Below are 21,589 nucleotides of genomic sequence, written 5' to 3' on the forward strand. Positions count from 1 at the left end.
TAGTCCAACAACCACAAGGTACAGAGCTCTGTTAGAAAGTTCTGCCATGTATGGAGCTGAATGGAGTCTGTTCTTCTGTGATTTTTGCCTCCTGGTCCTGGTACAGCCTTCAGGGACTGCTGGACAAGGGTCCCTGGCTGGGCTCTCTCTGCTCTAGCTTCCAAATCCCCAGGGCTTTCCTCAGCTGAAGACTGTCTCATCCTGGGGAGTACCGCTGGGTTAAGCTGAAATACAATGAACTTTGCAGGGTCTGAGAATCAGATCCAGGTCTTTCCCCAACATTCCCCCACTGAAGTTCCTCCCACTGCATCCATCTTGGCCACAATCTCAGGGAGAAGCATGGAACCATCCCTGTGCAGGGCATAAAGAGTCCACCTGCATGAGGAAGACACAGCTCATCCCAAAATGTAGACTAGGAAACATGGCACAACACAGATAGTACTTTGAACATTACAGGTGCTCAATAAGTATTTATTGTGCAAATGATCAATTGAAGCCAAGTCAAGCTCCCTTTCCACTTCCCCACCTCACTTGTGGTCAGCCCAGGCAACTTCCTTAAGAAACTTCCCGTTGCCGGAATTGGGAGACCCAGAAGACAGCCATCAATTAATCGGTCTGGGCTGGAGGTCAAAAACAGGCAGCTGCCCACTACCCACAGATGTTGTGCTTGGCCTGCAGAGCGTTTTTAAAATTTTTAAATGGTTGCCAACTTTTACAAACTGGGAGATTTTGTATGTAAATCTTGATTTTTGGCTTCTCTTGAAAAAACTCAGAAGATCTGGCAACAAGTTGCTACTGTCTGATGCCGACTTGCCAATGCCCCCTTTAGACTATGAAAGCACCCCGAGTTCTGCTCCATTTCCTTATACCAGGCCCCATTTCCCACACTCTGTCTGTCCTGTGAACACCTCAGCTTGCAGCCCTAGCCTAAGCTTCCAAAGGGGAAGGCGTCACTCCTTCCAAATCAAAACAGAACTCGAAGAGACTGGAGCCTGGGCTTTGTAGCGCAACCACAAACCCCCATTTGTTCAGGACAGTTGGGTTCACATGTGCTGACCTGGTGTCATTATTAAGAGCATTCCCTTTCACTCTCACTGTCCCATCAGGCTGCCTTGAGTCTCTGCCGGCTCTAGACCCACCTGTCATACCAAGGATTCTGTACCCAGAGCCCTCAGAAGGTCATTTGCTCTCTGCATAGTTTCTTAGCCTGGAGATTTCAAACTTCCTTCTAGCAGAGTTTATTCTGCAGCATGCTGCTAAGGTAGGCAGATGTAAAGAGAGAATGGTGGAATAAAGAGAAGTGAGAAAAAAGAAGAGAGTTAAAGGAGTCTCTACTTAACTCTACCTCCTGGGTACCATTTCTCTTGCCTGAAACCAAAGTGAGAACTAAGCTATCACCACTCCATTTTCAGTGGTGACTAGGAAGGAAGAGAGAAAGGAGGTTTTTGCAGTGAGACAAGACACTCATCAATCTGTACTTAATGTCTCTTCAAGAATCCCCTGCCCTCTCGGATCAAACACATTCACTTAATCAAGCACAGCTTCCAGCAAACACATTTACTTTTCTTTCTTTTTGAGACAGAGTTTCACTCTTGTTGCCCAGGCTAGAGTGCAATGGTGCCATCTCGGCTTACTGCAACCTCTGCCTCCCAGATTCAAGTGACTCTCCTGCCTCAGCCTCCCAAGTAGCTGGGATTACAGGCATGTGCCACCACACCTGGCTAATTCTGTATTTTTTTTTTAATAGAGAAGGGGTTTCATTATGTTTGTCAAGCATTCTCGAACTCCTGACCTCAAGTGATCCACCCACCTCGGCCTCCCAAAGTGCTGGGATTACAGGCATGAACCACCACACCTGGCCTAAACACATTCACTTTCCAAGCTTCCACCCATGCCTGTGCCATACCTGGTGACAGCAGATACGCCAATCTGACTGAAGTTGGTCAGGGTGAAAATAATAATAATTCTAGTTACCCAACATTTTTAATCAGTTAACATTTCCCAGGGCCTTTTAACATAGCTGGAATCATACCTGGCTTTGGAGGGGGTGCTTGAGGAAGGCATGGGCACGAAAAGCAGGTGATGCAAGCTGCTTTCCATACCAAACCCTAGCACCCAGCCAGCCCAGGACCCACCAGGACTGCTACAGCCTTAAGAAAACCTTAATTCCAGCCACGGTCACTAGGGAAGTTTTCTATTTAACCCTAAAATCAAAGTATTCCCTTCCCAAACTTTAAAGGGTTAAAGGCTAGGGAAGAAATGATTTCATTGAGGGAGGAGGGGTAGAGAATGCTCCCCTCCCCCTAATAAAAATTCTGGCAAGAGCAGACACAGGGGGGAAAAGCAAGCCAGGAAACCAAGTATTGCCGTCTTGACATTTCATAGGAAAACCTGACGTAACGAGATATCACGGGGCATCTGAGGTTTATTTTTTTTCCCCTAATGCGAGCAAAGAGAAGAAATCTGGTTCTTAAAATCCTCAAGATCCACGTAAACTTAAATCTCTAGCCCCCTTCTTTTCCACAGTGAGCACAGAACACAAGAATCGCTGCCGCCAGAATCTGTTTTTAAGTTTCCTTTGGTAGCTGCCTCAGATACGCCCAAGCCCATTTTATGGGGCAACGGAGAGCTAATATAAGGCACAATCTGTGTCTAAATGCATTTCCGACACTTCAGTCTCTCAAAGGTAATTTTGCAAATGGGCACAGTGAAGGGCTTTTGCTTTGAAGTGGGCTGGGAATCGGCTACAGTTGCTTAAACACTGATCAAATTCCACTAAAAGGGTAAAGAGAAAGCACATTCAGAGAAATTATATTTCACATCTTCCCTGATGAAGTCAACCAACTGCTTTGGAGGGTTAATGGGATGGCGTTTTCACATCTTCCAGGGAGGGGAGGGGGTGAGGGGTATTTATAAATTCTCAGCTGGACTTTTTGGTTAAAGCTGCTCTTACTGATCTGGACAAACACAAATTATGATGCCTGGCATGGCTTGTATACACAAATAGCCATGTGAAAACAGTCACAGGCCTAATTGAAGGAGACAGCAAGAAATCAAAGGAAGAAAGAAAGAAGGAACAAATGCCCAGACCCACAGAGCAGCATTCCAGCCGCCCAGAGAGGCTGAGCAGGGGCTTTCCCTTTAAGGGGAGATGGATGTTTACTTACACAGATGAATTCAGTTCCCCTGGGTTCAACTGTCCCAGGGAACCGCTCAGTACAGCGATGATTGGAAAGGAACAAATAGCTCCCCTCCCCAGCACGCTCTCCCCGCACTCTGGAACCCTCTTCCGCAGATCCACTGTGATGGCAAGCAAGCTCCATCCTGGGGCCGGGGGCGGGGGGCAGCGGTTCAGGGGTGGGGAGCAGGGTCCCAGGGCCCAGAACCAGGCAGAGGGCCCTGGGCGCGTCGACGCCTCTGCTTCACCCACACAGGGGGTTTCCTACAGTTGCTTCCTGACATCCTAAGAGTCCACATCCCCACCCAGAGAAAGAGAAGCCCGGAAGAACTCTGACAGATCTCTGGCCAGCAACCCTGTGGATGGGTGGGGAGACGAGTTCAAGAAGGAGAAAAGACATGTCCCGGCACGGGGCTCCTACCTCCCCATCCACCGTGCTTTCCAGTGTACCAGAGCTGCGCCTTTCCACGTTTGCCTAGGGTGCAGGCAAGACGTGTCTGTGAAGTTGGGAGGTCACACGGACAGGAGGGAGGGATTCTGATGATAAGGACAATACAACCCTTCCTAGAAGTCCGAATTCTAGTACCTCCTATTTTCCCTGTCGCTAACAGGAGAGCCCTGGCAACACCCAGACAGGAGAAATCCGAAGGGAGGACAGTACTTTGCAAGCTTGTTTCAAACTCTTCAAGAAAGCAGCAAGACATTTTGACCTGCCATTCTGACCCTATGGACCTTCTGGCCAGATTACCAGAGAAAATTCAGCTTGAGAGAAATGATGCACCCCAAACAAAGCTGGTGATCAACAAAGGTAAAATTTCCCACCAAAAACATTTGTTGAAAATAATAAGCAAACTGAAAAAGCACACTCCTTGCAACATTTAAAAACTGACCCTGGAAAAATCAAACCTCATAGAAAAAACTTCAACACAAAATAAAACTGAAAGCAGCTAAAACTGCAGACCATGAAAGTCACTAACCAAAAACTGATGAAAGAATCCAACAACTCAGATATGCAAAATTTTACCCAGGACATGGTGGAAAGAATGGCAGAAGCTAACATGCGTACTAACAGCAAGCAAGCCAACAGAATCAGAACCAAATTTTGTCGTAAAATGCACATGGAAAAGCAGTGATCCTAATGAAAATAATTTCGGTTTAAAAAAGCGAAAAGGAAGAACTTAGGAAGGAACAGTTTCATATTGGTACACAGAAAATGGCTGTGGTAGTAAATCGACTTGCAGTGCTGATATCATGTGGTTCAAGTGTTTGTATCTGTGAACCAAATAGGACCATCGACTGGGAAAAAAAAAAATGACAAAACAAAAAAAAAACGCCCCTGTCCTTTTTCAGAGAAGTGGTCAAAAGTCAAGCCTTGGTAAAAACCACAAACGCAGCCTGCTCTGTCCTACACTTCCCAGCTTCCTTGAAGGAACCAGGACTCCTCTGTTGAGCACTGTCACCTTGCCTGGATCAGAACCAGACACCAGAAAGAGGTCAGACCCCAGCCTGATGAACAGGCATGGTGGGTAGACCACCAGGAGATGCCCAGCCCCGCCCACTGGGCTGACCTCAGGCAGGTGATGGCCTCTAACCACCTTGGGGACACATATCCTATGGTCAATGGGGCCTGTCCGCTACGAAACCTGAAGAGACCATGGTGCCACTCCCCACCTGGAGGAGCCCAGGGATCTCCATCCTCTGCCCTTGGGGGAATGGGGAGAAAATATCTCTATGGGGTGGAGGTTGGGGTAATAGGGCAGTCAGCAATTTCAAGCTTTACTTCTCCATGTGTTCTAAATTTTCCACAATAATTATATATTACATTTATGTTAAAGTGGGGAGGGAAGCATTAAAGACAAAAGACAAAACGCCTGCTCTAAGAATAACTGACTCTGGGCCGGGCGCAGTGGCTCATGCCTGTAATCCCAGTACTTTGGGAGGCTGAGGTGGGCAGATCACCTGAGGTCAGGAGTTCGAGACCAGCCTGGCCAACATGGCGAAACCCTGTCTCTACTAAAAAATGCAAAAATTAGCCAGGTGTGATGGCGCACGCCTGTAATCCCAGCTACTCAAGAGGCTGAGGCAGGAGAATTACTTGAATCCGGAAGGCGGAGGTTGCAGTGAGCCGAGATCGCACCACTGCACTCCAGACTGGGTGACAGAGCAAGACTTCATCTCAAAAAGAAAAAAAAAAAAAAAAGAATGACTGACTCTGGGGATGTATTTCCTCACATGAAAGGTTCAGATGACCCTGGGAGCTCAAGATGGCACAATCTCTAATGTATCTGCAATTATGCAGGGTTGAGGGTTTCAAGTTTTAAGTCAAAGCCAATGAATTTATAATTTTGAGATTTCAGTTTGAGAGCAGGAAGGTTTGTTCTGCGATCTCAAGTCACTGATCTGGCCTTGGATATTCAGCCTTCTTTTCCCAAAAGCTGATCATTTGCTTTGGTGGTTCAAACACATTGCAATGGGGTTATCTGGCTTTACAAATAATACACTACAAAATTCTAGCTGGGAAGGACACACACCAATTTAAAAGAGAGTAAACACCTGTGAAACGGGAGGGAGAAGAAGGGGGAAGGGGTTGGAGTAACAGAAGGTCTTCAGCAGAAGGTTTTTATTTTTAGTAAAGAAAGATGTTACAAATACCTGATGTGAATATGGAAAATATTAACATTTATTAAATCTGATAGAAGGTACATGGTTAAGTTACCACTTGCCCATAATTCAAATGTTTCACATTTTTATAATACGATGAAAACACACACACATAACCCACCACCAACAGGCCAAGGCAGGGCAATGCTTCTGGCATCTTAGAGAGGGTGTCTGAACCAGTACAGAGGCAGAGGAGAAAATCAGAGTTCAAAGTACTACTCTGGTATGTAAACACTGAGGAAATTCTTGGCCTGAGAGTATACACAGCAATGTATTAACTTGTCTTCTGAAATTTGTTATTACAGGAAAGAAAAGTTAAAAAAAAAAAAAAAAAAACAATTAAGTGGAAGGGAAAATGAAAACTATCATTTAATTATTTAGAGAAGGCCTACTTGGTACCAGGCACTTTGCAAGAAGTTTCAGCGCTCAAATTATCTAATCTTAACAATGAAAAAGGGTGTTTTGACCCCTTTCTGTCCCAGATGAGGAAACCAAGCTTCCAAGGGGCAAAGCCACTGACCCACAGCCTCAAGCAGTCAGGGGACTGTGAAGGGGGCAGGCTGGGCCCGGGGGCTGCCCCTGGATTTTTGGTGCAGGCTGGGACCCAGGGTGAGAAGAGCTCACTAGAGCTGATCTTTCTTACCCTCACTGAGAGTCACCCTCTCTCCCCTACAAACCCACGTTTTGCCCCTCTCAGTGCTAGAACCCAGACTGCTGACCCCTGGCACAGAAAGGAACCTTCCAAACACAGCTCTTCCCGGCCATCTTCTCTCCTGTGGCTCCAAAACCAGGCCAGCTCTGTCCCCAGCACCTGCCCAGCTTCCAGGACAAAGCCCCCAGTGACACTCCTGCTTCCACTCCCCCAGCACAGGACCCCCTGGGCACATCTCCCCAGCAGGACCCTGGGGGCTGAAGGGCAGCCAGCTTCGGTTCCAATCCCAGCCCCACCCCTCAGTGGCTCATCAAACATTGCTTCTTTAAACCTCAGATTCCTTGTCTGTAGAAATCTCTCACCTCTGCCGTGAGTGTGAGGGGCAACAGCACACATAAAGCTCCCAGAGCAGGACCCGGCACAGAGTTGCACACTCATAGCTTATCATTGGCAGAATAATCCTTGACAACTCCGTGTAAACACAGTTCTTCTCAATCCTGGACTTCAGAGTCTTTGAGAGCCAGAGTCATGCCTTTAGTAATTTCCCAACAGTATGTGGTAGCAGTATGTGGTAGCAGAGGAGGAGGAAAGAAAGCCCAAGCGGCTGGGATGGGTCAAGTGTTTGCCAAGGAAAGGGAGCTGGAGAAGCTGGAGGTAGGGTCGCTGTAAGCCCTTTAAAGCGCCCTGAGCGTAAGACAACACTGAAGCAAGGACTGTGAACTCTCAGCAGTGGCTTTTCTTAGTGCTGCTTGCTCTTTCACACACACCACCGGGGAAATGACATCACAGGGCCTCACCTCAAATGGGTCAGGGGAAACAGCATTTCAAAAGGCCTTTCCTGCATCTCTCTGATGGCTGGATGGCATCTTAAAGGCCCCGTTCATCTGAGCTTAGGGAATTGCAGGAAGAGCTCCTTCTGCAAATACCAAACACTGACACACATTCACTGCTCATTTACCCCAGGCCAATTTCATTCACAGAGCAGCAGATTCTCAATGTGCAGTGGTAGCAGCCTGGCTTGGTGGGGCATTGCGGGGGTTGAGCCTTGGAAATAACCAGGTTTCTTAAGGGAAGGAAGAAACCACCACTTTCTCCCTGTGGCACTCTGTAAGTGCCAGCACATCTGAAACCTGGAGTGACTCTGCGGGTGACTGTGACCACATCATCCCATTTTTCTCTAATGAGGAGTACTGCTAAACATGAAAGTGCTAAACATGAAAATCTCTCAAATGCTGAACATTAAAGGCACAAGCAGACAAGCACCCAGGAGACAGGGGCAGTGGCAGCTGGAGCACTGGCCAGGGAGTCAGGAGCAGAGCTCTGGTCCTAGTTCTGACCTTCCTGGCTATGGGACTTTAGGCAAGTCACTTACCCTTCCTGAATCTCTCAGTTGCCTCATTCAGAAAATGAAAAGGTTAAAACAGATCATTCCAAAGGTCCCTGCCACTTTTCAGATTGTTGAAAAAGTGCTCTCTTCTGGGGAATATTTGAGTCGGCACTACTCTCCGAAACCACGGACTTGAGTGAAAACCAAGGCAATTCTTGGTTCCATTCCCCCATCTGCTTCTGCTACAGTTCTGTGTGTTGGTCCCTAAAACATCCTCCCAACCCTTTCCTAATTTGCAGTTAATTGCAAAGAACTGCACCTACATTCATTTTGGGGGTCACAAATGGAAAATACTAATGACTTTGTAAATTAATTTCAGATTTGGCTCCGTCTTTCTGGCAATAGAATCATACTTTGTTTTCCTTCTCATTGTTTTTAGAGGCAAACAGAAACGCAGCCCATCCCCCAAATGCATTTAAAATCCCAATTAAGTTTTTCTAGAAAAAAAATGGGCATATAATATTGGCATCGGCAAAGTTACGTTACGGTGTAAAAGATTATGGCTATAAGCCTGATAGTGCTCAAACGGGACAAATGGGACATGGTTTTCCTCTGGCAAGAAGAGAGAGATAAGAGGTCCAGGAGGGCTTTTCCCGTGTTCACCAGCAGTTCAGCCAATGTGATTGAGTTCACCCTTCCATAAAGTTAGATTGTCACAGCCACTTGCCTGGAGAAGAGGCACAGACCCCACACAAGGGAGGCCATGGTCTCTGCTGCTTGGGCTGGGCTATTGCATCTGCCCTGGGCGTAATACAGGATGGGCCACAAACAATTTGGACAAGCGTTTAAAGAGGAGTGACAAGCAAGGAAGTGCAAAACATGGGTCAGAGGAGGAAGTTGATGATGCTTTGCAGGGAGGAGAGAAATCCAAGTGAACAGGGCAGAATGTCCCAAAGGACATAAGGCTTCATGGTGGGCTGTTCTAAACTGTGGAGCAGAAGTTACAGGGAGTCTGATTTCTGTTCAACTCAAGGAGTTTATCAGAATGAAAGAAAATGCAATGGTCTGCCTTGGAGTGATGAGTGGGGAGTACGGCAGCTTGCTAATGATAAAAAGCCTGTCATCCATTTAAGCAGGCTTCCCCAGCATTCAGTACAGTTAAGCAAGGCACCTCATTCAATTCATGAAACAGTTCTGGGAGGGCAACAACTCAAACCTATTTGTGAGTTCACTGTCCTAGTGAGGAAAATGGGGGCTCACAGGTGGCACTGTGCCCAAGTCACATAGCTAATAACTGCAGGTGCATTTGACTGAGACCTTCTGCCCAGTGCTTTTCCTCCCACAATTCCTCCCATTCTACAGCCTTGGAGTCCCTGCCTCTTGGGTCAAAAGGCTGGGTTTAGGAATGCTGTCTCCCTGCCCTCATCTGCCCTCACCATCCCTGCAAGAAGCACAAGCTGCACATTCTGGTCTAGCTTCCATCTTGCCTATGGGAGGGGCATATAGATTCCTGGGGTAGAGATGGGGCAATGTTCCTTGATTTTCCATCTCAGAAATGGGCAAAACAGTGAGGTTGTCCTTCTCAAAGCCCCACTCACTTCCTAAAAAATACGGTGAGGGTCAGGGTGAGACGTTCACAGCATGGGAACTTGCTGTTCAGATAAGGAGATGAGACGCGTCCTCAGGTCTCTACAACACAGAATCTATGTGGCTGATCACTGAGGACTCAGTTTCCCCCTCTATAAAGCGAAAGACTTGCTAGTTATCCTCCAAAACACCTTCCTGTCATGAAGTTCCGTGTCTCAGATGACCATCAGTTTGGACAGGGTTCTCTGCAGGTCTGCTTGGGCATGGGAGATACCACTCAATGGTCCTCCCAACAGAGACAGGACAACAACCCGAGCTTGCCCTGCATGATAAGACAGAAGGGGGAGACTGGAGGAACAGACAGAGACGCTTTCACAAGGTTCACACACACTGGATCTCTATCTCCTGTTAATGCAGTGTTCTCAGCCAGGTAGTGTCCTGAAGAAGCACCCATCTCCTGGGCAGGGTGATTTCTGCAGAAGAGGATGAACTGGCTGCCCTGCCCCCAATTAACACGTGGTAAAACTGAAGACCAGGTAAGGCCTCACAAGAAGGTTCTGGCACATCGGGCTTCATTTGAGGACCAGGACTCAACCCTGGTCACAGAGAGGCAGTGAGGTAATAGTGACTAAGTCAGGGCTCTCTCTCGAGAGAGGCTGGGACTGAAATCCCTAGCTTCATGATGTTCAGAAAGGTCCAAGTCTCTGAGCATCAGTTTCCTCCTCTTTACAGCGGGACTGGGAGGAATCCCTAGAGTAAACTGTGACCAGCACCCTGCACAGTGCTTGGCATGCAACAGACATCAGCCACCATTCAGCAACAGGAGCACTGTGATTGCTCCTAAAAGTAAAACAAAACAAACACACTCAAAATGAAAACAACAACAATGAAACCCCTGAGAACACAGCTCGATGCCTGGCAAATAGAAACAACTCAGTGACTATCTCCTGGCCGATGGCAAAACAGACAGAAAGAGGGACAAATGAGTCAAAGCCTCTTGGTTCTGAGGTCCCATATCTTCCATTCAGTACTATGTGACCTGTGGCAAGGGACTGACACTCCCTGAGCCTCAGTCAGCTTCGGGAATCTGCCGAGTACTCTGGAGGGAGATTTACACATGCGAAGCAGCGGGTCCTCAGAGGACATGGCAACAGCATGTAGGACAAGATATTCCTGCCAAAATCATTCTGGCCCAAAACACGTGTCTATCTGTGGAGTGAGTGACTGCATGAATCCATGCATGCATTCAAGAGCTTGCCCAATTCCAGCCTCCCCAAATCCTTGGGGATTCCCCAAGCAGAAAGTCTGTTGCTTGGAGGCTTGAGAAGTACTTAGCATTCCCAGCGTGACAGAACACAGCCCAGATCTCTGGCCTCCGCAATTGCTGCCCACCACCACCTCCTCACCCCCACCTCATACCCCCCACTAGCTATCACCAACCCTGTCCACCGAAGGGTTAAAAGTGTCCGCCTTTCAGGCAGAACCTGTGATTAGACAGAATGCTGCTTTTACATATACACCACCCCAACCAAAGCAGGCCTAGGCCTTCTGAACTGATACCCTGAAGCTGTTACTGAACAGGTCACCAGCCCACGGTGTCCTTCCTGCCCCCTGGCACTTTCCTTGAATACTTTGCCTAAGTTGCTATGTACAAATTCTCTTTCTCTGTGTAGGGCAGCGTCCCCAATCTTTTCAGCACCAGAGACGAGGGTTGGGGGGGATGTTTCAGGATGAAACTGTTCTACCTCAGATCATCAGGCATTAGATTCTCATATGGAGTGTGCAACCTAGATCCCTCCAATATGCAGTTCACAATAGGGTTCACGCTTCTATGAGAATCTAATGCAGCCGCTTATCTGACAGGAGGCGGAGCTCTGGTTGTAATGCTCACTTGCCCACCACTCACCTACTACTACGAGACCCGGTTCCCAACAGGCCGCAGACCAGTATCAGTCCATGGCCCTGGGGTTGGGGACCCCTGGTGTAGGAGAAGGAGGTCGGGTGAGTGGAAGGCACCTAGTACCGGAGTCAGCAGGCCCTATTCCAAATTCTAACTCTACCTGGGACTACATGGCATTGGGTAAGTTGCTGGGCCTCTCTTGAGTTTCTGTGGCCTCATCTGTAAAATGCACATGATATTCATCCACCATGCAAGGCTGCTGTGAGAACTAAATGGAATGAGAAAGGTAGAGTATCTAGCACAGCACCTGGGACATAGTAGACATTCAGCAAATGCAAGTTTTCCTTTTTCCTTAATGGGAAGAAGACCAAGCTCTGGTCCCACCCGGCTCCTCTCTAGCTGTGTAACTCAGCCAGTGTGCTCAATTACTCCACTCCAAAACGCAAGTGACATCAACTGACCTAACAAAGAAATCCTGTAGCTGCAGTGTCCAATATGGTGGCCACCAGCCACGTGGCAGCATGAAATGTGGACAGTGCAGACTGAGATGTGCCATAAGTATAAAGAACACATCAACTTCAGACTTAGTATGATGAAGAAGAATGTAATATAGCTCATTAACAATCTTTATATTTGAGTACATGCTAAAGTGATGATGGTTTGAGATATATTGTGTTAAACAAGATATAGTATTTAAAATTAATTTCACTCTCTTTTGACATTTTAACATGGCCAGAAGATTTCAGATTTTAGAAGGAATTGTAATTATCCGAGAGGAGTATGTTCCAAGACCCCCAGTGGATGCCTGAAACCAGAGACAGTACCAAATTCTATAGACACTGTGTTTTTTCCTATGCATATGCACCCAAGACAAAGTTTAATTTATAAATTAGGCACAGTAAGAGATTAGCAACAATAACTAATAATGAAATTCACAATTATAACAATATACTATCATAAAAGTTATATAAATGTGGTCTCTTTCTCTCAACACAGCTGATTGTACTATATTCACCTATTTCCAGACTGTAGCTGACTGAAACCTCATAAGGCAAAACCAAGAACAAGTGGGGGCTACCACACACTGTAGCTCACATTACAGTGATATCCGGCAACACCGCTCTAGAAGGCTAAACAAACCTGAGTTACTGCTTGGCCATTATTCTTTCCCCAGGTAGGCTGAAATTCCTTCTTGAGAGAGGAGTCCTGTTAGTTCCTGCTTTCTTTTTCCCATAGTGATGTGTTAAGTGCACATCACTTCCCAGGGGTCCCAGGGGTTGGGGACCCCTGGTGTAGAGGAAGGGGGACAGGAGTGTAGAAGGCATCTAGAATTGGAGTCAGTAGGCTTTATTCCAAATTCCAACTCTACCTGGGACTATGTGGCTTTGGGTAAGTGGCTGGACCTGAGTTTGTTGCCTCATCTGTAAAATGCACATGACATCCATCCACCACGCACTTAACACTCTGTGCTAAAGGTGCACATCACCTTTAAGACACAGTGGTAATGATGCACACCAAAATACTTTTAGAAGGCTGATCGTGGTGGCTCAGGCCTGTAATCCTGGCACTTTTGGAGGCCGAGGTGGGAGGATCGCTTGAGGCCAGGAGTTCCAGACCAGCCTTGGCAAAATGGCGAGGCTCATTCTACTAAAAAAAATATGTATTTAAAAACTAGCTGGGTGTGGTGGCGTGCACCTGCAGTCCCAGCTACTTAGGAGCCTGAGGTGGGAGGATCTCTTGAGCCCAGAGGTTTGAGGCTGCAGTGAGCTATGATCTTACACTGCACTCCAGCCTGAGCAACAAAGCAAGACCCCAACTCTTTGAAAAACAAACTCTTAGAAATCTTAAGTTGGCCTTGAAAAAAAAGAAATCTTATGAATAAAATCTTAAGGTTTTCGAAATTATAAGTCACTATACACCAGGAACTGTGTTCCTGGGTTTTACACACACAAGCTCCTTTAATCCTTCAAGAACCCCATGTTTTAAAGATAAGGAAACTGAGGCAAAAAGGTTGAGGGACTCGGCCAAGGCTACTAAGTGGTCAGGAGTAAAGTCAGGGATCTGAACCTAGCTGTTCTTACTCCAAGTCCGGGCTATTCTCCACTGACCACGGAGCCAAGCAGACAGCCCACTCTCCTTGTTTGCAGTGTGAGAGCCTCTAAATCTTACACATCTTAGAAAAACTCCAGCCCCAGAGATGCTCTACTTCCCATCCCCACCCCCAACAAAGGATTTCCCAGCAAGTCAGAAATGACAAACCACAAAACGGAGTCCGTGCATAACCATATCCACGTCTGGCCAAGGCTTGGTTAGCTCAGGGTTAGTCACATTTTAAAAGGGGTGAGTGATAGTGAAGGTGGATTCTATTTTGTTGCCTATGAACTTCCTGGCCAGGGTGCAGGCTGCAAGTTGGAAAGGGAGAACTGGTGGATAGCTGAGGGCCTGATAAGATATTTTTTTCAGAGGAACTCATTAGCAAGGCTGAATATTCCCAAGTTTCAGAAGCTCAGCTCCTCCCAGCTCCACTGATAGTCTCCCTACCACTTTCAGCCTAAGCTGTCCTGCGGCCTCTGCCATCCACTCTAGCCTTGGACATGAACACACTCTGGGGAGAAAGGCCCTGAGCCTGACACAGAACAGACTGACCATAAGCATGTACAGTAGGATGAGGGGTGGGGTGAATAAATGGATGTAAAAACCAACCAATCAATCAATTTCAAAAAGTCTGAAGGTGTAGCAGACACAGCCCTTCATCTTCAGGAACTCCAGAGATGGGCACAGAAGACACGGAACATGGAAGGTCAACACAAGAGTTGCATATGACTAATTGCCAGGTGAGTATTAATATGCACAAGGGTGAAGGAGAGAGCATGAGCAAACCTCTTCCCCTTTGCCTACATCCTGTATGGGTTCACAGGTAGAGGGCCGTCTGCAGGCTGCGGCTCAGAGGAGGGAAAGGGCAGGATGGGCCAGTCATCTGGGAATGCTTCCTGGAGGAGGTGCCTGAGGAGGAACGGGACTCAGATGGGACAGGAGGACGTTCTGATGGCTAGCTGTGTCAAGCCCGTCACTTAACCTGTCAGCCTCTTGGTTTCCTTTTTTACAGGGGGAGGCACTGCAGAAAGAGAGGGAGGAGACAGAAAAACAAAACACCTGGTAGACAGTTCACATTCGACCTCAGACAGGGTAAATATTTACTTATCCATTCATGAGCCTGGCCCTGGGGAGCGACCTTGGCTTGGGCCACCTGGGTTTATGCCGGTGTCTGGTCTTGATTTGAGGCTCGAGGCGGCCGGTATTTAGCCCACGGCACAGAGTCGAGCCCTATACCTCGTCTGTCTGAGAGCTAAATGGATCCCATTTGATGGCAGTGGAAAAACTGACCACCACGATGACCCTACTGCTCATGCCAAGACACACCAGGCAGTGGCCATAAGAGCTGCCCTCTAATGAGTGCCCACCTTGTCCTGGAATATTCAAGAGTGTGCCTGTGTGGGTGGTGACTATCTTCTCCTCACCAGGAGGTCGTAGGGAGACACAGTGCCCTCCACTCCACAACTCAGTGAGGCTCCACCATTCACACCATGTTACACCAAAGGGATGCTTGAACCAGGCCTGCCAGACTCTACTGTCAGAGCTCTCCCAGCTAACCACAGAGCTGAGGAAGAGACGTGCTCATCCGACAAACATTTACCAAGGGCCTACTGTGTGCCAGGCACCATCCAGGGCCCTGGGACACGGCCGTGGACATGACAGGAAAGGGCTCTGCCCTTGGAGAGCTGGCATTCATGGGGGGAAGATGGGCCTTAAACACAGAATAGAAAATCAAAACCATTTCAGTGGGTGGTACAGGTTTAATGTCTGAAGGGGAAGTTGAAGCAGGGTCAGCCCCTGGGCCACCTGAACATGAAGATCTGTAACAATCACTGCAAAGCATGTTTAAAATACCTATTTCCAGACTGTACCCCAAGAGTTCCATTAGAAATCTAGGGAGAGGCCAAGAAACAGACAGCTGTGGTAACGGGCTAGGAGACTGGCAGCAGGAGGTCCAGGACCCCTGGAAGTCTGGAGTCTGGGCACAGTGCCCCAGCATGGCCCCACCACTCAGGAGGCAACTGTGAGCAATCAGAACTCATGCCTCAATCTCCTCATCTGTAAACAGAGCATCCTGACACCTGGCCTGACACCTGGCCTGACACCTGGCAAGATGGTGCCAAGACGCAAAGAAGGCTGTGGAGGTAAACTGTAAAGGGCTGAACGAAGGTGAGCTGTGCACATTCTCAAACACGACTGCTGGTAAGATGAACCCAGAAAAGAAAAGAAGAAAACTACTCAATTCCCTAAGGACTCAGGGACTGTGTGTCAAGCATACAGTTTCTGCTTCTCAGTGACAAATACCCCACACCTAACCCACCCTGCCAAATAAGATAACTCTTACTCAAGAGTGGTTGCTCAACACAGGCCCAAGTGTGGGTTTCCATGCAATTGTCCCATCCTGTGGGAACTCAGCGTGTGGGGTTCCTGGTGAAGCGAGCGGCGGCAATAAATTACCCCAGTGCCGCGGCTCTTGCCCACATGTTGCTCTTATGGTCAGTGTGCTTCAGCCCAGCAGTGACCTAACCCCAGCACCAGTGAACTCAGCAGCAGGCTCCTCTGTCATCCTCCTCCAGCAAGCACAAGCTCATATTTCAGGCCGTTTGCTCCCCTGGGCATGACTCAGAGGAGTCAGTTGTCTTAAAAAAAATGCTTTTCATATTTCAAATCAAAAATAAACACCACGCACTCTGGATGCAAGCCATCACAGATGTCTCTGTTAAGCTATTAAAGTGAAAAGGCCCAATAACGCCTAAAAAGTGGTTAACTCCTATCATTCTGTTCCCACTGGCTTCATCCACCCACGGTGGGCTACAAGAGTGGTCCTGAGGCCAGGTCACAGGACTGACATCTGGCTCAGCCAGTAACAATGAGGACAGAGGTTCATGCATTCACTGGGACTGGAGAAGGTGGAAAGCAAATATCCTACAGGGTGATCCCGGAGAGAAGATCGTGGATCTAGGCACAGAAAGGCAGCAGCGCTTCAAATAGGCTCTCCGTACACACACTGGAGCCGCTCTTAATCTCTATAAAGAAAGAAGTCAGTGGATCAGCAACCAGAGCTGCCAGGCCAGGAGGTTCAGCAGCAAACCCAGCCAGTGCCCAAGCAAGAACTGTCCAGAGGGGAAGGGCCGGCCCAGTAGTGGGTGGGCCTGGATGGCATACGGGGATGCACCCAGCCACCAGGGCCTGTAGCCATTCAACACAACTGCTTCCCATGACTCCCTGCCTCCCTTTCCCCGACCCACCCAGCCCTCTGACCATTTGGCTGGTCAGGTTGGGTGCCCATAAGCAGACAGCGCCCTGGTTATAACCTCACAGTGGTTACACTTGTCAATAAATATGCTTGATGTATGCTTTAGCTTTTTGCTAAGAGACAGGAGCCCTGACTCCAAGACTGATGAAATGAGGTTTCTGAATTGTTCAGGCCAGGCTCAGATGCCAGGTAAATTCACCAAGGTCAGGTCCATCTTCTGGCCACCAGCCTCTCCCTGGCTGCCCCGTGCCACATCTTCCCTTCCAAGCCCTCTAGATGCCCCTCATTCAGGCACAAAGCAGTGAGGTTTTTCAAGATGCTTCAACATCACAGGTAGAGGTGTACCTTTGAAAGCTAATTAAAAGCAGAAACTTCACTGTCAGCCCTGTTTAATTTCTATTCAAACACAGTCTCAGATGAGGCCTTGGTCAGCTGTGTTACATGGTAATGAGGCATTCTGCTGATGAATATGCTCATTCACCAAAGGACAACCGAAATCTTTTTTGTTTTCTAATTCCCTTTGAAAATATTTCCAGAAAATATTTGTCTACTCTTCTTCCTCAACAAGTCCATCTTCTCTAAAGATAATAGATTTTTTTTTTTTTCTAAAGACTGACAATCCTTCAGCCTCTTGGGCCCAGATTGTGAAGTTAATTCTCACTGTGGAGATACATAAGCTGTGTAAACTGCAGAGGGGGACGGCTGGCCGAGTCATCTGGACACCCCAGGGCAATCATTAGCAATGACTTCTTTCAAAGGAACAAAAAAGCTGGGTGTGGTGGCATATGCCTGTAATCTTACCACTTCAGGAAGCTGAGGTGGGAGGATCACTTGAGGCCAGGAGTTCAAGACCAGCCTGTCCATCATAGCAAGACCTCATCTCTACAGAAAAATACAAAAAAATTAGCCAGATGTGGTGGCCTGCTTCTGTAGTCCCAGCTAATCAGGAGGTCAAGGCTAGAGGATCATCTGAGCCCAGGAGTTTGAGGCTGCAGCAAGCTATGATCGCACCACGGCACTCCAGCCTGGGTGACAGAGGGAAACTCTGTCTCAAAAATAAAAAACGAAAATCCAAAGGAACAAAAGCTTCTAAATAAAATCGACAACAACCTATTTTCCAGTGATTTGTTTCAGTCTATTCTACAGCATATCCAAAAGTTGGAAAGCAGGACACACTATCTTCCCTTTGTTTCCAGGCTTTTTGGATACTCTGGGATGTTTTATTATAGTTTTTCAGGCTAGCAGTTGAACCCGCTGCTTTAAATGCAGAGGTCCTTCACCTGAAAAGAAGGCAAAGGGTTGCAGAAAAACATTGAGTATATTCTTTGGAAATGTCAAAAAAAGATATTTCAAAGCAAGTTTGTCCTGTCTCCAATTTTGGGTCATCCCGTCTATCTGAGTGCCTCCTATGTACTGGATTCTATACTATAAAATTAGAATGCTGGGAGAAGGTGATGACAAGCTCATAATATTAATGGCTACCATTTACTAACACTTGTAATATGCTAGGAATTGCAGTCAATCTCAAACATGTTAGAATTTTTTTTTCCTTTTTTTTTTGAGACGGAGTTTCGCTCTTGTTGCCCAAGCTGGAGTGCAATGGTGCAATCTTGGCTCACTGCAACCTACTCCTCCTGGGTTCAAGTGATTCTCCTGCCTCAGCCTCCCGAGTAGCTGGGATTACAGGCGTGTGCCACCACACCCGACTAATTTTTTTGTATTTTCTGTAGAAACGGGATTTCACCATGTTAGCTAGGTGGTCTCGAACTCCTGACCTCAGGTGATTCGCCCGCCTCGGCCTCCCAAAGTGCTGGGATTACAGGCATGAGCCACCGTGCCCAGCTGATTTTTTTTTTTTTTGAGACAGGGTCTCACTCTGTTGCCCAGGCTACAGTGCAGTGGCGTGATCATAGTTCACTGCAGACTTTAACTCCTGGCTCAAGCAACCCTACGCTGCAGCCTCCCGAGTAGCTGAGACCACAGGCTCACACCACCATGCCCAGCTAATATTTTTAATTTTTTGTAGAGATGAGATCTTGTTATGTTCTTGTTATGCTGGCCAGTCTGGTCTCAAACTTCTGGCCTCAAGTGATCCTGCCACCTCAGCCTCCCAAAGTATTGAGATTACATGCATGAGCCACCATGCCCGGACGCAAGTATTTAAAACAAATTCACTGAGATATTTTATCCCTGTTTTACAGATGAAGAAACTGAGGACTTAGAATGTTTAAGTCCTTGTTTGAAGTCCCATAACTTACAAGTGGTAGGGCCAGGATTTGAACCCTGGTCTGTAGGATCCCAAAGCCCTATTCCTTACCACCCTACATAGGAACCACAGGGAACATCACTGCTCTGTGAAAAAAACCTATCCTTGTCCATGGAGTGATTACTTTCCTAAGAAAATCAGGTAAGTCCTGGCTTGAAAACAAGTTTAAGAGCCAGCTAAGCTCTTAGCTAGATGCATGACCCTCAGCATCCCCTCACCTCTCTGGACCTCAGTATTTTGGGCAATGAAACTAGTATATCATTTCCTGTGACCTCTTCTGGCTCTAACAAATGGCCAAAAAACCCAAGAGATCACCAGCTCCATAAATCCCCCGATAGGAAATGGGCCAAAGGATTACCGTGCGGAAAGCAGTCCTGACCTGCTCATTCCCAAACTCTGGTGAGGAAACTAAGAGAAACCAGCCACTCAGAGCTGACAGGGTCTAGGGGGAACAGCAAAAGAGCTGACTCACACAGCACTCCCAGGCTAGCTGAAGAGTCCCTGAAGCCTACAGATCAATTTCTCTTTTCTAAGAAAGAAAGGGGAGTATATAACCTTCAGTTTCCTCATGTGTAAAATGAAAAGGTTTCATTTGTTCATTCTTCTAAGTGGTCAAGTCAACTTAACCTCTGTAGGACTCACCTTCCTCATCTACAAAATGGGGACATATGTCTGGACCTTAGACCAGTGCTACCCAATAGAATTTTTGGTGGTGATGAAAACGTGCTGCTCCATATGAGCTGACTTGGTGGCCACTAGCCTACCTGCACACTTGAAATGCGGCTGGTGTGACTGAGGGACAGCATTTGTAATTGTATTTAATTTTAATGACCCAACATTTAAATAGCCACATGAGGGTGGTGGATAGGTATCAGACAACACAGCCTTAGACTGTAGTGGCAGGAATGAAATCAGATGACATTTGTAAACTGCCTAGCACAGTAGTGGGACATAAAGTTCTGGAGGAAAAACATGCATGAATATGCAGAGGTCCTATCAGTAGAGTTTTTTTTTAAGCAAAATATCCTCATATCAAGAAATGGAGGCACTAGAAACTGACAAACACATACATGGATGTGTTAGAAAGACCCAGAGAAATCAGGCATACTGTAGAAACCATTCTCCCAGTGTACAGACTAAATGGCTGAAGGTCTGTTTTGTTTTCTTCACAAATGTTCTTGTCAGAAGATAAAAGAGAGCCGTTTTCAGCAAATCTAGGTTTTTATAACCCTAAACGCCCAGTACAAACTGCCCCAAGAGCAAGCTCTCTCTGCAACAAAACCTCCCGTCCTCCCAGGCAGCCACCCCCCGCCCATCTGCAGCCCTCCCCGGGGCCTCTGGGAGCTGCCCACCCAGAACGGAGTGCAACTGAGATGTGGGGTACACCCTGCCAGGCACAGTCACTCGTGGGGGGAGAGCCACCCACGATGCCCTCAGGACCCACAAGGCCGGCTGGCAGTGGCCTGTGTCGGGAGTGCCCACCGGCACCCGCTGGCAGTCAGCCTGCGTCACAGCCCAACAGGAAACGAGGAGAAGAGAACACTGGGGCCGCGTGGAAATCCCCACCGGGCTCCACGCCGGAGGGTGACTCAGCGGGGCTGGCCAGCAAGCTGCCTCCCACCCCTCAGCCAGGACGGGGCGGGGGCTGCAGGAAACAGGCCTCCCGCCTCTCGGCAAAGGCTAAGAAGTGCACATTCTTACATATTATTATGTTACAGATATAATCATGTCCTGCCTGAAAACATGCAAGACAAACTCCCAGCATATTAGATGAGGATTCAAGGTCCCTTTATAACAGAAAATGCACTTTCTTTAAGCAGGGGTGTCCGGTCTTTCGGCTTCCCTGGGCCACGATGGAAGAAGAGTGGTCTTGGGCCACACATAAAATACGCTAACTAATGATAACTGATGAGCTAAAAAACAATCGCAAAAAAAAAAAAATCTTATAATGTTTTAAGAAAGTTTATGAATTTATGTTGGGCTGCATTCAAAGCTGTCCTGGGCTGCACGCGGCCCACGGGCCAGAGGGTGGACAAGCTTGCTCTAAAGGAAAGTCTTAGTTCAAGTCCTGGAGCAGCCATGAAGCTTGAAAAATCCCCTTCCCTTTCCCAGGCCCAATTTCTTACCTGTAAGATAAAGGGGTAGGGCCAGGGTGAGATTCCCACACTCTCCACGGAGTGTTCCCAGGCAACACCATTGCACAGTGCCTCTGCCCTCCTCACAGCCAGCCCATCTGCCCTTCTAGACCACCCCACAGCACTTAGCAGTCTTAGATTATGGCGTTCATCATCGTAAACACAGACATTTTACCAGGCCTCCCACTCAGATACTGTCACCAGGACAGAGGCCATGCCTTACATCTCCAAAGTGAGTTTGATACATAGAGGGGGTTTCAAAATTATCCATGTATTGATCCAAAGAAGCAGCATGGCAGGTGTATAAGACTTGTTATCCTTGATACCCCTCCCCAACTCCAGGTCATGGCAGGGCTGCCAGAGCTGCCACAGGCTCTTATCACCTCTGTTCCCCACATCACGTTAAGCAGCTCAGGGCGAAGTCTGTCCCACACTGTTCCTCTTTCTCCCATAAAGTACCCAGTGTACTCCAGGGACTTATGGCTAGCAAAAGAAACAGCAAGCGAGAAAGTGGGGAGGTCCTAGAAACCCAC

General features: G+C 47.7%; 1 protein-coding gene across 7 annotated transcripts in view; it reads right to left on the reverse strand.

The window, feature by feature from the left end:
- SMAD3 (SMAD family member 3) overlaps window positions 1-21,589 on the reverse strand; it is a 128,449-nt gene that overhangs the window by 52,326 nt on the left and 54,534 nt on the right. Inside the window, exon 1 of one of the 7 annotated variants that reach the window (XM_032175742.2) lies at window positions 3,600-3,680. The exons of the other annotated variants lie outside the window; for them this stretch is intronic. Coding sequence (XP_032031633.1) covers window positions 3,600-3,607 — 8 coding nt within the window. The 5' untranslated portion in view covers window positions 3,608-3,680. Of the gene's footprint in view, window positions 1-3,599; window positions 3,681-21,589 lie in introns of those variants that run through there. 7 annotated transcript variants of the gene reach the window in all.

Source organism: Hylobates moloch, unplaced genomic scaffold (assembly GCF_009828535.3).
Source record: "Hylobates moloch isolate HMO894 unplaced genomic scaffold, HMol_V3 SCAFFOLD_14, whole genome shotgun sequence".
NCBI lineage: Eukaryota > Metazoa > Chordata > Mammalia > Primates > Hylobatidae > Hylobates > Hylobates moloch.